Below are 17462 nucleotides of genomic sequence, written 5' to 3' on the forward strand. Positions count from 1 at the left end.
ATATTTTATAAACTGCATTTCCCATGAGCCTCTACTCAGGCTTCTGATTGGCTGAATGTAATGGGAAGTTCACTGAGGAACAAGTTGCTTTTCCCGGCAGATTTGACGACAAGCTCACGCGGCCTGATAACCCACTTCTGCAAGTTTGCTCCTTTTAAAAACAGCAGTCGGTTGAGGTATGCAATACGATATAATATTGAAAAGTACCATTAGATGATCTGATGGACATGTGGATTTCGATCAATTATTATTTCTGATGAAAAAAGCAACAACCCGTTTCCTCGATCGTTAAAAATGTAACTGTGTTTTACACTGTAAGCACGCGCTTTCACACAGTAATGCACATTTGAACCAGCAGAAGTAACCAAAGTGTCTTTATCTGCACAAAATAGACATGCCTTATCTAATCTATTTGGTTCTTGTGTCCGTTTTCTTATCAAGTTTTATTTGATTGCATTGGTGTCGGGTGGTGCATGAAATTATTCCGACATTTATGCCAAAAGAAACTGAACTTGGAAAGGTCACATGATGTAAAAAATTATTTTCTTTCAAATCACATGGTGTATTCACATTATGTGTCAAGTCATTTCTCTTGGAATCTAATGAGATCATATAAGAATCGTTAACTATACGTTAAATAAGAAGAAAAGTTTTTCTAGTGATTTATAAAGTATGGTACCGTTATCTCTTGCTCTTAATAAGCCCATGAAAAATAGATATTAAAACGAGTTAATTTGTTGTACTCATATTCTCTTATTCCATTCATTCATTTTATCAATTTACATTATTGCTTGATTGTAGGAGCTATTAGAATTATTGGACCCAAAATTCAGCAACACATCTTTTTGAAAGTTATGTGCAAAAAAAAAAAAAAAAAAGGTGACATGTGAAAAAGATGTAATTAAAACGTATGATGATGCATTAAAAGTCCTCTGGTAAATGGAATTAGTTTAGGTAAAATATAATATAAATTAAAAATATGACAATGCTTTTAAAGCCATGATGCACAGCAAAAATTATTGCATACAATTTTCAAAATAGCATAGTATGTACTGTATGCAGTGCACTTTTTCTGTCATGAGAAAGCCTGGACATATCATGAATATTTTAAAAGCATAAGTCTAGGGCTAAAAAAAAATTGTGACAATTTCTATAGTGAGCAGGCTTGAAACTACAATATTTAATTGGCAAAAAATACATAAATTTATTTTTTTATATAAAAATATTTTTTATATTTTATATATAAATATATTTTTTTCCATGCACAAACAACAAGAAATCACATGCAACATGTGAACAATATAGCATGCATACTGTTGTGAAACATGTATCATTATAGTTCGCAAAATCATGTGAGCTGTAAGATGGAGTTTTGGGCTTTATACAGCTACTGACTGTTGTTTATATTTTGTAACTTTTTCAGTGTAAATCATGTCTGAGGAAGCTGGACCTAGTGGTCAGTCCCAATCCCAGAGTCAATCCCAGACCCAGTCCCAAACACAATCACAGCCTGGATCCAGCTCCTCGTCCGCCCCAACATCATCTAGCCAGGGCTCTTCCTCAGGCTCAGGGACTCTAAGTTCTGTAGATACAGTACCGGTCCAGGAACTACAGTCTATTCCTGAAGACGAGGAGGAAGTCCAGCCTCAGGTGTGGGGCCGCGTCATCCCCTTGGTGCATGGATTGAGTGTGCTCAGTTAAGTGTATTATCTTCCTTGATTTAAGAAAGCGAGTAATGTGAGAGCATTAGAATTAGTTCCCAAGGGTTTTTGAACAAGAGTCGTATCAATAACAAACCAAATGGGCCACATTTCTGACCTCTTACCTTATATGTATAATAAGGTTAATCATGTTTAAAGCAGTCAAATAAATGTAATTAATATGCTTCCAGTACTAATTATGTCAGTGTTTTAAACATGAAAAGCCAGTGCTTAATGAGAGAAACTGGAGCAACAGCGAGGTTTTCGACCAAAAGTCAGTTCTCACTTAAATTGTTGTGTGTAATATAGATACAAATTTGAAGTGCAAAACATAGTTAAAATGTGTGATATGCACTGAATACAAAACTTGTGGTAAATGAAATTAATTTAGGTAGAAAGTCTGTTTGATGGTCTTTGTACGATCCGTTGCAACTAGAATATGAAAGTAAAACAACTTCTCACTGCAAAATGACTCCGATATATTCAGATTAGCACACTGGCATATAACAGACCATAATAGATTGTATTTCCGACCTCTTAGCCTATGTGTATCATGTTACAAAGTAGTCAAATGGATGTCAAGTTAAGTGCTGTTTACAGCATTGGTAATGACGTTTTGATATCACTGAACATCATTTCAGTGGTTTAAACATGTAAAACTAGTTGGTGACAAGATACTGCATGTGCAAGGTGTCCCAATAAGGATTCATGACTACTCCGTTTACTTGGTGCAACCTACACCTTTCAGTAATTCAAAACCAGAAGTTTATCTGCTTATCAAAGCATTCCCACCTTTAAAAGAGCTTAAGTGCTTTCAAATAAATGTTAGCCTCCTATTTCTGATTATAAACACTGGTCACATTATGTGTGTGTTTCCCTAATAGTGGCTTTTTTTGTTTGTGTTTAAGGTTCAATTTTAGTTCTTGTTTTTGTGATGTTAGGCCACAAATACTTTCATTAGAGCTTGCATAAAAATAAAAAAAAAACAGATAATTAAAAGTTATGAGATTGTTGAGCTATTAATGTATAACAGTGTTGTTACTATTATATTTATTATTATATGCTTTTGTCATTTTTATTAGTTTTGTTTTAAATATGTTTAGCTTAATTTATTTTTATTTATTTTTTTAGTTCCTCAGCTTTAACTTCTTTTATTTCAGTTTGTAGTCAACAAGTAGGGAACATTTCTCATTTTGTAAGTTTATGGTTTCCTCTAATATATGTTATTTTTATTTCAAGTTCATTTCAACCAACAAAAATCATTTTTAACAGGTTTATTTAACAATAACAGTACTAAATATAGCTTTTTTTGAATGTTTTGTAGATTGCGTTGAAAAGCAGTATGTCTTCGGAAGGGACAAAAGATGCGATTACTCTTTCAGAACACCCATCGTACTAGAGTCAACACATTTCCATGCGTACAGCAAGAAGCACTTTAGGATTTTTAGGGTAAGACCATCATTGAGTAGCTCTTCGTAAATTTCACTCTCTGACACATTAATCATGGCTGACTGTGGAAAGCACATTTCTGCATCAGGTCTAACTCAACACGTGGCTTGCTTTACTTTTACCTCTGTTTCAGGATGAGAATCTCGTCTACCTCGAGGACCTCAGTGGTAACGGCACATGGGTGGACGACGAGAAAATAGGAAACGGGAAGCAAAGACTTCTTAGCAATAACTCTGTTATTGCCCTTGCACAACAAAAACATCAAGGTTAGTCATCTAGATGACAATTTTCAGGAGCTTATGAAATGTAACCTACAGTTCATACAATAAATCACCTGAAAAGGATTACTGTGACCTTATTTTTGCATACAAATGAAAGATTATTATAGTGTCTAGAGGCTTCAAGGTCTAAAAGGACAAAAAAAATTCCCTGATTTGATTTGGTTCTTTTTTTCCTCAGTTTTTATGTTCATCGATAAGATGGGGGACGATCAACCAAACCTTCCTTTAGAGTTCAGCAAAAAATATCACATAGCACGAAAGATCGGAACGTAAGTGAACGTCTCATTTTCAGAAACCTTCAAAATTTCTTAACTGAGTTACTCTAAGCTTCATTATGCGGTTATGGTCCTAGCAGACATTTCTTACCACACTGATGCTTCCTGCACAATATACAGGTGCTGGTCATATAATTAGAATATCAAGTTGATTTATTTCACTAATTCCATTGAAAAAGTGAAACTTTATTATATTCATTCATTACACACTGACTGACATATTTCAAATGTTTATTTCTTTTAATTTTGATGATTGTAACTGACAACTAAGGAAAACGTCTCAGGTTACGAATGTAACCATGGTTCCCTGAGAGGGAACGAGACACTGCGTCCTCTGAAGGGACACTATGGGGAACACCTCGTCGTGACCGTGTCTGAAGCATACTTTGAAAAACGCCAATGTGTTGGCCGGCGACAGCCTCTGACGTCGCTACCGGCGCGACTATAAATACGCGCCCGTAGGACCCGTCACTTATCTTCTTCGTGAAGCTTGCGTCCGAAGCATGGCAGGGAGCTAGAGGACGCAGTGTCTCGTTCCCTCTCAGGGAACCATGGTTACATTCGTAACCTGAGACGTTCCCTGTCAAGGGAACTTCGAACTGCGTCCTCTGAAGGGACACTATGGGGAACAGTATACCCACGCCGCCATGCTGAGGGGAGTGCAGGCCAGAATCATGGCAAACACTAAGTACCAACTCTACCATTTCACCGGGAGTCGCCCCTGGGACGGTTCGACGGCTGTCCATGACATTATCCCTTATGGCCAAAGGCCTAAGCTACATACCCAACTTACCTGAAGGGCCTCGGCCCGGGGTAGAGCTGAAGGCTTGGAATCACGAAAGATTCCTTTAAAGGGATACGGCTAAGAACTTAGCACTGTTTATTACCAAGTCTTGCCTGTCACAAAGGAGGGGCTCTCGTGGCACTCTGATAGAGCAGCTCGTAGATGGAATGGCCCGGGAGCAGAGCAATTGGAGGACGGAACATACAGATGAAGCCTCGGCCACGCCTGTACCATGGCGTCCAGCCCCAATGGAGCTGGATGAGTCAGAGGAAGCCAGAGGGGATAGTGCGACGCTCTCTTGAGCCGCAAAACCGATCCACCCAGGTCTGGCCAACCTCTCTAACTCTACTTCAACACCTTGGTGCGAAGGCGCCATTCCCCGAGCCTCAGGAGGATGTCTGCTCTCACAGTGCGTCTCAAAACAGTATGTAGTACTGGAGCGCTCTGATGAAAAAACCGAGAATTCAGTCTCCCATGAGAGGAGGACTCCGAGCTCCGAGCAGCATGCTCATAGGCGACCCTTTTAGAAAAGGGGAGCGCTGCTAAACTACCGCGAGAATTGCCCACACAGCCCCCCATGTTAAGGGGCGGTGCTTGAGGTGTATTACAAATACACACTGGTTGGATGAAGCCCAAGGAACCCCGGGGCTAATCATCTTAAGAAAGGGAACGAAGCGGAGCGCGTAACCCTTACCGTACAGGATTTTAGAAAGTGCGCAGAGCCTTGCGTGCACACTTACCACTTACGTGGATTTGAGACAGTGCGCAAAGTGTTCACGTGCACACTGACCACCATGTGGTTTTGAGAAAGTACACAGGCTTAGCGTGTGTACAGAAAAAGGTTACCTGACAACCACTGTATGTGGGAGCTCACCTTCAGAGAGACCTGTGAAGCCTACTATCTGATAACCACAATATGTGGGAGTTCACCTACAGAGAGGCCTAGAGAGGCCTACTACCTGTTACCTGATAACCACCTCAGTGGAAGTTAATATGGAACTCGACTCCAGGGAGGCCTGGTGAGGCCTACTACCTGACAACCACAAACCGTGGGAGCTTGTTTTTTTTTTTTTTTTTTTTTTTTTTTTTAGTGGAAACGCACAGCATGTGGGAGCTAAATCTCCAGGGAGGCCTGGTGAGGCCTACTACCTGACAACCACGGTATGTGGGAGCTCACCATCAGAGAGGCCTGGTGAAGCCTACTATCTGAAAAGACCACAATATGCGGGAGTCCACACAGCCCCTCATGTTGAGGGAAGCGATGCTTGGGGTGTATAACAAATACACACTGGTTGAATGAAGCCCAAGAAACCTCGGGGCTAATCATCTTAAGAAAGGGAACGAAGCGGGGCGCGTAACCCTTACCGTACAGGATTTTAGAAAGTGCGCAGAGCCTTGCGTGCACACTTACCACTTACGTGGATTTGAGACAGTGCGCAAAGTGTTCACGTGCACACTGACCACCATGTGGTTTTGAGACAGTACACAGGCTTAGCGTGTGTACAGAAAGGTTCCTAAGCATCGCAGAGGCGCTGGATCGCACGGGAGAGGCGAGCCCCAACCCTCAAGCGAGGGGAGCATCACCTGAGGCAGTACATACAGAAGGACTCCGTAACTACCACCTCCCCGGATGCGCCAAGCGGCCAGGCGGCCCCTCAGGGTGACCTGGCCGGATATCCATGAAATTCCCTGCAGTGCTATGCCAGTTCTGACGATCAGCCAGGCTCCTCGGGAGGGGTGTGGGACGAGCAACCGCAGAGCGCTTGCTTCCCGCACGTGGAACTCGCTCCGCGGTGGGTGTCGCGCCCTGGGGGGGGCGAACCCACGCGGCACGGCCGCCTGCCGAAAGCGAGTGATCGTGGCCAGAGCACAAGGCTGGAACTGAGCACTGTAAAAGGAAACTCACAGAGTCTGTAGAAGACATAACCACCAGCAACATAACACCCATAAGCAGAAAGGGTTACATACTCACCCACCCTCCTGTACTGGAGTCCCGCTTTACGGGGCGTCCCCTTTTGGTCCGGACCGTCAGTAAGGAGGTCACTATGAAAATAGGACCAACCAAAAACATAACAGGTCCAGGATAGGAGACTGTTATGTGAGAAACTTTCCACCTAACCACGATCAGGTGGAGCGCTGGTGGCTACACGGGAATTAGGCAGGGGAGAAATGAAACAGAATTTAAAAACATCCAAAAGGAAGTGACAAACTCCTAGGTATCGCTCTGATCCAGACGAGAACGCTGCCCCGTCTGAATCACATCCTTCAGACCCTGCTTACCTCTTCGTGACCCGCGATTCCTCTTGCCCCTGCCCTCAGGCGGGGGAGGAGCACGAGCCGCGACACTAGCCTTCTGCGCCCGTCTTCGATCCTCAGATCGAGATGGGCCAGGACCCCTTTGTTGTTCGGGCTCTGCTACTGCGTATGATTTACCATTTAAGCGGGATGTATCCTGGAAGGGCTTAGATGGCAAAGAGGGAGATTTTAGAGAGGATGTTCCCCCACTGAGAGATAGCAAGCCAGCATCTCTTCTACAGGGGGCATCCTCTCATAGCCGTCCTCGTGCATGCCATCGATATCAGCATAATTCGTATGCTGAAACCGATGGATGCGAGAGAAAAATGGCCTCTTCCATTCCTTTTCAACTTCTGCATGTAAGTCAGGCAAGAATGGAAGGCTCACCTGGGCTGCGGGCTATGGTCAGAAAAATAACACTCATCGAGTCTACCTCGCGACGTTACCTTTCTGGCACACTTCCATGGCAAGTTTATTTATTTTTATTTTTATTTTATTTAAAAACAAATTTTTTTTTTTTTTTTTTTGGCCGCGGCGCGATCCATAACCTCTAACAGCTCCCCATACGCAGAGCAGGAGAAATGAGCGGCTCAGCCTCAGCTTCTTCACCACTCTCAAATATCTCCTGCTCTTTCTGGTTAGAACCCAGCAGAGCACTAACTTCAGTGTCAGAAAGGGTTAATGACAACGCATCTTCCTCTCGAAGTTCGCTCTCGTTTGCCGCCGGAGAGTGTGAGAGGAAAGTCCCTCTCTAAACTCCTCAGCGAGATCCACCTGCGATCCCCACGAGCTCATTCTCCTCCGTGCCTCGGCAACGGCGGGTCCTGAGCCGCGAGATCCAGATGACAAACGAGAGCGGAGCTTTTCCACAGAAAAACGCTCGCAGTGCGCGCAGATTGCCCCCTCAAGGACATCGCGCGCGTGCTCTTTGCCCAAACAAGAGACGCAAAGACTGTGTGTGTCATCAGGTGTCAAATAACGCTGACATGGATGCACACAATGTTTAAACGCCTTGCTAGTGGATGCCATGATAACCATAATAGATCGCTCTTACCATTCTGGTCGTTTCTCAGATGCACGCTTCAAACAAAACAGTCAATGAAGACGAAGAAGATAAGTGACGGGTCCTACGGGCGCGTATTTATAGTCGCGCCGGTAGCGACGTCAGAGGCTGTCGCCGGCCAACACATTGGCGTTTTTCAAAGTATGCTTCAGACACGGGTCACGACGAGGTGTTCCCCATAGTGTCCCTTCAGAGGACGCAGTTCGAAGTTCCCTTGACAGGGAATCCCAAATTCAGTATCTCAGAAAATTTGAATATAACTTAAGACCAATACAAAGAAAGGATTTTTAGAAATCTTGGCCAAACTGAAAAGTATGAACATGAAAAGTATGATCATGTACAGCACTCAATACTTAGTTGGGCTTCTTTTGCCTGAATTATTGCAGCAATGCAGGGTGGCATGGAGTCGATAAGTCTGTGGCACTGCTCAGGTGATATGAGAGACCAGGTTGCTCTGATAAGGGCCTTCAGCTCTTCTGCATTCTTGGATCTGGCATATTGCATCTTCCTCTTCACAGTACCCCATAGATTTTCTATTGGGTTAAGGTCAGGCGAGTTTGCTGGCCAATTAAGAACAGAGATACCATGGTCCTTAAACCAGGTACTGGAAGCTTTGGCACTGTGTGCAGGTCCCAAGTCCTGTTGGAAAATGAAATCTGCATCTCCATAAAGTTGGTCAGGAGCAGGAAGCGCTCTAAAACTTCCTTGTATACGGTTAACCTTGGACCTCAGAAAACAAAGTAGACCAACACCAGCAAATGACATGGGACCCCAAACCATCACTGATTGTGAAAATTTTACACTGGACCTCAAGCAACGTGGATTGTGTGCCTCTCCTCTCTTCCTCCAGACTCTGGGACCCTGATTTCCAAAGGAAATGCGAAATTTACTTTCATCAGAGAACATAACTTTGGACCACTCAGTAGCAGTCCAGTCCTTTTTGTGTTTAGATGCCTATGACGCTGTCTGTTGTTCAAGAGTGGCTTGACACAAGGAATGCGACAGCTGAAACCCGTGTCTTGCAGCCGTCTGTGTGTAGTAGTTCTTGAAGCACTGACTCCAGCTGCAGTCCACTCTTTGTGAATCTCTCCCACATTTTTGAATGGGTTTTGTTTCACAATCCTCTCCATTCCTACTTTTTTTCTACCACATCTTTTCCTTGCCTTCGCCTCTCTGTTAATGTGCTTGGACACGGAGCTCTGTGAACAGCCAGCCTCTTTTGCAATGACCTTTTGTGTCTTGCTCTCCTTGTGCAAGGTGTCAATGGTCATCTTTTGGATAACTGTCAAGTCAGCAGTCTTCCCCATGATTGTGTAGCCTACAGAACTAGACTGAGGCCCCGTCCACACGGAGAAGGAGCTTACCCCAATCCGATCTTTTTTTTCCTTGTCTCAAGAAATATCCGCGTCCACACGAAACCGCAAAATGATGTAGTATACATGCCAGACCAGTATGTGGCGCTGTAATTCTGACACAGAGATACACTAAAAACAGAGAAGAAGACTTGGACTATGCTCATAAACCTTGCGCGTGGTACACAATCGAACATGGAATAATACATTTATTAATCAGTGTTAATGTTAGTTAATAAAAAGACAATCGTTCAGTGTTTGTTCATGTTTTTGTTGCTGTTACGTGACGTAGAGGTGTCTGACTAGGGGGGAGACGTGGGCTGATGACGTCATCGTTTCTGGAAATATAAGTAATATAAATATTAGCCGTCCAGACGAAAACGCAAAGACAGCGTTTTCAAATTTATCCACTTTGGGACCCGGTTTCAAAAAAACGCCGGATGCGTGTGGACGGAACGCCTATCCGATAAAAAAATTGTGCGTATTCACAGAAACGCGTTTCCGTGTGGACAGGGCCTGAGAGACCATTTAAAGGCCTTTGCAGGTGTTTTGAGTTAATTAGCTGATTAGAGTGTTGCACCAGGTGTCTTCAGTATTGAACCTTTTCACAATATTCTGATTTTCTGAGATTCTGAATTTGGGATTTTCGTAATTTGTCAGTTATAATCATCAAAAATAAAAGAAATAAACATTTTAAATATATCAGTCTGTGTGTAATGAATGAATGAATATAATATACAAGTTTCACCTTTTGATGATATTCTAATTATATGACCAGCACCTGTAGTTGTATTTGATTGCAGTGTACATTTGTTTTTGCAGTTTATTGTACTTAGCCCAAAAACCTCTGTTTGTGTTTTCTGATAGAGGTGTCTGTGGTGAAGTTAAACTTGCCCTTGAAAAGGAAACCTGTAAAAAAGTTGCTCTGAAAACCATAAACAAACACGACTTCCCATCAATAGGGGTAAGAACTGGGTATATGTATAGATAATTAGAAACATTGTTTGCTTTTTTTTTTTTTTTTCTATGCTCACAAAGCCTAAATTTATTTGATCAAAAGAACAGTATAAATGATAGTGAAGCAAAGATTAACCGTGAGCTGGTCAAAAATATATTCAAATATGTGACGGTTCAAATCGCCAAACAAATCACGATACAGTTTTAGTAGGAGATTAATATGAATGCATGTCTGAGGAGAAATGACTTTTCTTTAGAAAAGTTTACATGGTATATTGTTTTCATCTTGTAGTGTTCATGAGCGCAGCTCTGCGTTGTTTACAGCGGTAACCCAGGAAACACTATTATTGCTGTTCATGAGTGCCACCTGCTGGCAGAGAGTGAATCTGCATCTCATTCAGCTCATCTGCAGTTCATTCAGATATATTTTATGTATAGTTTCACAAAACTAAAGTCAAACCATTTTTGCTTCAAATTTCAAAATTATACAGTCTTATTTCGATAAGAACCTACTCATGCTGCATGTATGCAGCATCTTTGTTCGGATCATGATTCAAATCCAGTGATTCCTTAACTTCCTTCTAATTTTAAATGGAAAGAGCACGGACAAAGCCTTAGTTTGTTCATATTGAGAGATTTCTTTTAACTTGTTTGATTTGGGGTTTGTTTTAAAATTTCAACTTAGTTTTGTTATTACCATTTCACAGAGAATTGTGCAGCACTAGCCTAATAAAACAACACCTTTTAATTTACTGTATAATGTCTTAAATCTCATTTTGTTAAAAAAATCTAATTGTGAATTGAATCGTGAGTTCAGTGAATCATTACATCCCTAATAAATTTTAATCCCTGATTAATACAATTTTACACCAAACAGTAGGTCGCTTCATGAAAATGAAAAGTTGTATAGACGTATAGTAGTTGTTATATGAAGCATTGTTGGACGATATGCTCAACTTTCGTATCATCCAATCATCAGCCTGTGAGATAGTCGATACACGATATTATCATGCTAATTTATTTATTTATTTATTTACTTGGTTTCATTGCTGGAAAGTGATCCGACTCCAGCATAAGACTAAAAGCAGCCTAATGTTTTTAATATGACTGTATTTGTATTTAACATGATAACAATGTAGCAAAGGACATTTCAATTTCCAAAGAACATTAACTTTTTTAGTGCGAGTATATGCTCTTTAAAAAAAAAAATCATTCTCTTTACAATCAGCGAAGCTATCTACACTGTAGGGCTGTGCAAAAAATTTAATTTTCATGCACATCTCATCAGTAAAGACGCTCCTGTAATAAGTATATCTCCAGAACGTGCGTTTAGATCAGGGTTGCCAGGTTTTCACAACAAATCCTGCCCAGTTGTTTGTTAAAACTAGTCCAAAACTAGTCCAATCGTGCTTCCAGAAGGTTCCCCGATAAAAATTGCTTCCCGGGGTTAAAATATACGTTTTTCAGCAGGGTTTCCTTGGTAAAAATTGTCATTTTAGGGGCTAAATATCACGTTATTTGTATTGGGATTGCTTTGACCCGCGGAAATGAAAAACAACCACAGACTTGGCAACACTGTTTGGCATTTACTACACAGAGCCGTAATTCACTGACAATCTGCACAAAATCGATGTTAAATTCGCAGGCGATTCTTTGTCGATTTTGAAAGCGATTTTGTGTTAGTTGTCGGTAGACTACGGCTCTGTGTAATAACTGCTTCACGAAAACGCGATTGGGCTAGTTTTAGACTAGTTTTAACAAGCAGCTGGGCAGGATTTGTTGTGAAAACCTGGCAACCCTGATCTGAACGCATATGCTGGAGATATACTTATAATTACAGAAGCATCTTTATTGATGAGATGCACATGAAAATCGCATTTGATTTTTTGCACAGCCCTAGAAAAATAAATGTAATGGAAACAAATAGGCTCTAATATTAATAAGATAGTTTTACTAGCCTAATAATAATCTGACTCATCTCTGATAATATAGGTACAACCCTAATTTGAAGTTAATCATAATAAGCAACTCATAATAAGTAGATGTGTATCCATTCAAAAAAGACGTATAATGCTTTAGGATTTTGTTCGGACATGCTAATGTTTAAAATGACTCGTACCTTATTAATTTTTATTTTGTGTTCCACAGACGGCCACACGAAATGCAGAACGGGAAATTGAAATTTTAAAGAAAATTGATCATGTAAGTCATGAATGAGTGTTTAAATGCTACTGAACTATAGTTAAAACATCTCATGGTTTTTCTCTTTCCTGCAGCCGTGCCTGATCAAGACAGAAGATTTCTACCAGACAGAAGATTCTTACTACATTGTTTTGGAGTAGTAAGTTCCTGTGGTGTTTTGTTGGAGAATAGTTAGCAACATGAACTCACAGACCGAATTTAATTGGGAACAGATAATTTCTATCTGTATTCGTAGTTTTAGATACTATAAAGAAAAGTTGCCTTGAGGTACTAAACAAGGAAATACTTTTTTAAAAGCACTGCATATTGTTGTAACTTTCAGTTGTTGTTGTTGTTTCGTTTTGCAGAGGTTTTAAATGTTTATAGATGAATAATTTAATTATCTCTGTGCTGTGAATAGTGTTGAAGGAGGAGAGCTGTTTGGCAGGATCAAGGCCAAGAAACAGCTGGAGGAAGAAATCGCCAAACTCTACTTTTATCAGATGCTCAGGGCTGTGGAGGTACGTCTTTATGAGAGATGATTCAGTAAAAAATAGGAATATTGTGATTGTTTCAATTTAACAGAAAAGTTTTCTGTTTGAAAAATGTTTAATGTCATTTATTCCTTGAATACATTTAATACATTTAGCAAAGCTGAATTTTCAGTATCATTACTCCAGTCTTTAGTGTCGTATGGTCTTCAGAAATCATTCTAATATGCTGATTTGAGGCTCAGGAAACATTTCTGATTATCATCAATGTTGGAAAAAGTTGTGCTGCTTAATATTTTAGGGGAATATTTTATTTCAGAATTATTTGAATAGAAAGTTCAAAAGAAGATAAACAAGTTTGATAGAAAATATATATAAAAGAATTGTAAATATATTATTTGAAATGAGAATATTTTGATTGAATAAAAAGATATTTACTGTGTCTTCTGATCAATTTAATGCATCCTTAGTGATTAAAAAAACTTTTGTTTGTATAATGTTTAATGTATATACTGTAGTATGTTTAATGGATACTAGAAAGTTGATTTCTTTTTTCTTTTTTTTGATATTTTTAATTGTTTTATGTTGTGGCTGATAAACTATAAATGTCATTATTATAAAAGCATACTATTTGGTGAAAAAAAGAAAGAGAAATGCTCTAAAAACTTAAATTTGTAGTTATACTGTATGCTGTAAGGTAATATCACAATATGATAAATAATAATGATTAATCATTTTACAACTAAAAATTTTCCATTTCAAAACTATATTAATGAAGGTTGTTTTTTTTAACAATCAACCAATTTTACTTGTGTGTAGAATCTCACGCAAGTGTGCTTTTAAAGGAAAAGCAACCTTCAAGACAGAATGCATTTAGCAGATGCTTGTATCCAAAACTGCTCACAATAAAAATGCAAAAGCAATTTGCCATAGAACCAACAATAATTCCTACAGTGTACAATGCCAGGTTTATTCAAAAGCCAGACTATGAGACAAGATATAGCAGAGGTGAAATGCAAAGAACATTTTTCAAAAATGTTCTGTTTTTATTCTCTCCAGTATCTCCACAATAACGGGATTATTCATCGAGATCTCAAGCCTGAGAATGTGCTGCTGACTTCACATGACGACAACTGTTTGATCAAGGTATGTTTGCCTGAGAGCTGATTCTGACATCGTTCTCCTTTAATTGTCACAGTTCCAAAGTTCAGCAATCCAGCCCAAGCCTCTGTCTTTGTAGTTTAAATGCACAGAAATAATCCTGAACCTGAGATAACCTGCCTTCCCAACACATGCCAATTCTCAATGCTTTGTAGATCACAGATTTCAATCAGTCCAAGATTTTGGAGGAATCCTCCCTGATGAAGACACTCTGTGGGACGCCCACATATCTCGCCCCGGAGGTGTTCACACACGCTGCGACTGTAGGATATACCAAAGCAGTCGATTACTGGAGCCTGGGGGTCCTACTGTTCATCTGGTTAGTGGAGATTAAAGTTGAATGAGTAAATATGAATCAGTTGGATCCAGCATTACTTTTCTTTAGCATTTGCAAATGCTTGCAAAATATATTAATAAATATATTGTTTGTTAATTCTGCATTAATATTCACAAATGAGACTTTATTTTGAAGTGCTATAGAATATTCTTTTATAGTATGCATAAATGACTGGAAAACTCAATTCATTGGTCAAAACATTTAGAAAGATGTGTACATTTTGAGCCCTTAATCGAAACTCAATGTGAACTGAGCTTGAATGAACGTATACCTTGTTTTCCTAAAGGTGTGTGTGTGTGTGTGTATTGTCATAGTTTGGGTGGTTATCCTCCATTTAACTCCGAGTGTCCCACCATGTCAGTGCGTGAACAGATCATTAGCGGCCAATACCAATTCATCCCATCTCAGTGGAAGAAGGTCTCAAATGAAGGTAATGTCTTTGCTCTCCATTGACAATTGGATCGTTTAATAGCATGTACATCATATCAATTTATATTGTCAACATACAGTGCAAGTTATATAGTTAATTTGTCTTTCAGCCAAAGATCTGATCAAGAAGCTCCTGGTTGTGGATCCTGAAAAGCGTCTGAGCGTGGAAGAGGCGCTGACACATCCATGGTTGAACGTGCGTGCTGAAAAACCCACTAACTAAAAAAATGTGGTTGAGCATTATTCAGCTAGTATTGATAGTTGTCCACCTTTTAATGGTGTTTGCTTAATTGGTGATCGCTTAAAGTAAAATAAAAAACAGCATTCTGCAAAAGTATAATCTTATGTTTGTGTAACAGGATGACGGAATGAGAAGCACTGCAGACCAATTGATGCAGTGTGAAATGTCCAAGGTACAACAACAAAAAACCTGTATCCTTTATTCAGGATAATTTTTTACAATCTTTATAATTGTTTTCTATTACAAAGCTAAAGTCGTAGATAGATAAATTTGACGCTGATACATTTGTCATTAAAAACTAAATGTGATTTTCATCTTCATCACAGAAACGTAAGGCAGAAGAGGCAGAGGCTGAGCCGCCATCCAAGAGGAATCCTGGGCCTTGACTTGCACACACTTAGTGGTTTCTTGGTAGCCTTTTAAAGCTCTTTCCTGTGACCAATTCTTCCCGAACGTCTAACACTGTACTGGCTTTGTAAATATGTATTTCTACCATTACCTGCGTCCAAAATAAAATCTTTTAACATTTTCTGTTCCTCTGAGTTTATTACTTTTAACTAATCAAAAATCTTGTATATTCATTTAGCAGACAATTCTAGCGACGTGCAAAAATATTTTCTTTCCACTTGGATTATGCAGGGATCATGGTTATTGGAAATCCTTGAAAGTGCTTGAATTATAATGTGGTGTTTTCGAGGTTTGAAAAGTGCTTGAAATTTTGGATGCAGTGCTTAAAACTTCTTGAAATTGTAATTGCATTGCATTCATAATAAATATTACTGAACTTTATAGTTTGAACCATGAAACACGTTTTCCTTTAATTTGTCACCCTTCTGTCCAATGCGATCACATTTTTAATAGCACAATATCTAATTTGTCGTGAATGTGTATAATAAGCTGGATAATGTACATCCAGCTGGTTGTTATCTCAGAATAAACCTGCATTGAGTTGGGGTCCTGATCACCTTGTCAGGGTTTATTTTGTGGTAACAACTAGCTGGATGTTCATTATCCCTTACTTATTACATGGCTCTGTGGAATACTCGATTCTGATTGGTCAGTCGTGACATTCCGAGGTTTGTTATCCCTGGATAACAACCGGTAAAAGCTGATAACACATGCTCATCTGTTTAACTGAAGTCAGTGCTGTATACTTGCTAGGAACAGTTTTCCTTGGTGGAAGCTTTGCGTTTGTTGAGCTATTAAAATATTAAAACTTGATTCAAAATGGTGAAAACTATTTAATTATGTCATCCTATTGCGGACTCGCTTCATCCAAATGCTGCTGCTGCCATTTTGCTACGATTGTTTTGTACGTTGTAATGGATTATAAGATTAACAAACTGGTAAAACTTTTTTAAGTTGGTAAAGCCTCAATTATTTATGTGTTGAAATCTGTAATAAGTGGTTTGACTGCACCGTTTCCCTTTATATGTCCATCTAGTTTGAACTTGCCGCTTGCTTGCAACTGCTGTGTTCACAGAAGTTTGCGTTCAAATATTTCAACTTAAATCAATATTTTGTGTATAATTATTTACATATGTGGCAAGTAGTCATGTAATAAGCAGGATAATGTACATTCAGCCAGTTGTTATCGCAGAATAACATCCATTACATAATGCAATGCTAATCGACAAAGGGCGCTGCAGATCTATAAGTGTTTGACCTCAAATTACTGCAATAGAATGGGAAAGCATGCAGAGCTGTCCATTAGTACATATCTCTCACAGGACTTTAATGCCAAACACCGATCTGTTTGCACCTTACCACTTCAAGTTAAACAAACCTTGAAATTTAATTTATAACTTCGCGGCTGCGGGGCCCTCTCCTTGCTGGAGCTGGTGTTTTGACGATTTGTGCTCCCGCGCTCAGTTTGTGCTACCTCCCATTTAAATGATAGGTAGCACAAATCAAAAGCATAAATTCTACCTATCAGATCTTGCTACCAGCACCTTATTCATGTGGTTTGAGGATTTTTTTTTTTTAATGTCCATACCTACCCCTACCAGTCCATACCTACCCTTACTCTAAACTAACCCTTAAAACACTGCAAATATAGTTTTGGTAGCACAATCTGATAGGTAGCATGTTTCGTCAATGCACCAGCACTGCACACAGAAATCCACAAATGTGCACTATGCAATTCACAAATGAATCCTAGTCAATTTTTTATTGTTATTGAATTCATGTTTGTGAAGATTTATGTATTTTTCAGTGTTTATTTTTTGTCAATCTATTTGCATTTATTTGTGGCTCATAATCTATTTATTTGGAATTAGGCAACGATTCTACTCCCATATTAAAGTCTAAAAAAGGAAATGTGCAAAATGTCCTTATATGGAGATAGTCTGGGCGTGTTTTATGCAAATGACTGCATGCAGCCGCTAGTTTAAAATACTCAAAATTCACTAACATTAGCACAAGGTTAAGAACAAATTATTTGAGTCCTACCCGGTTGTGAATTAG

At 39.5% G+C, this 17462-nt stretch overlaps 2 protein-coding genes across 2 annotated transcripts in view; both read left to right on the top strand.

Moving 5' to 3' along the window:
* Positions 1–17462, top strand: part of ier3 (immediate early response 3) — a 308099-nt gene that overhangs the window by 231271 nt on the left and 59366 nt on the right. The window lies entirely within an intron of this gene.
* LOC127957325 (serine/threonine-protein kinase Chk2) lies at positions 40–15525 on the top strand. Its single transcript, XM_052555818.1, has 15 exons — positions 40–176; positions 1424–1696; positions 3025–3149; positions 3283–3415; positions 3609–3699; positions 10067–10163; positions 12305–12358; positions 12433–12497; positions 12759–12858; positions 13888–13974; positions 14145–14308; positions 14641–14756; positions 14866–14951; positions 15115–15168; positions 15323–15525. The coding sequence occupies exons 2-15, from the start codon at positions 1432–1434 to the stop codon at positions 15380–15382; spliced, it is 1497 nt and encodes a 498-aa protein (XP_052411778.1). The 5' UTR covers positions 40–176; positions 1424–1431; the 3' UTR covers positions 15383–15525.

Source organism: Carassius gibelio, chromosome B5 (assembly GCF_023724105.1).
Source record: "Carassius gibelio isolate Cgi1373 ecotype wild population from Czech Republic chromosome B5, carGib1.2-hapl.c, whole genome shotgun sequence".
NCBI lineage: Eukaryota > Metazoa > Chordata > Actinopteri > Cypriniformes > Cyprinidae > Carassius > Carassius gibelio.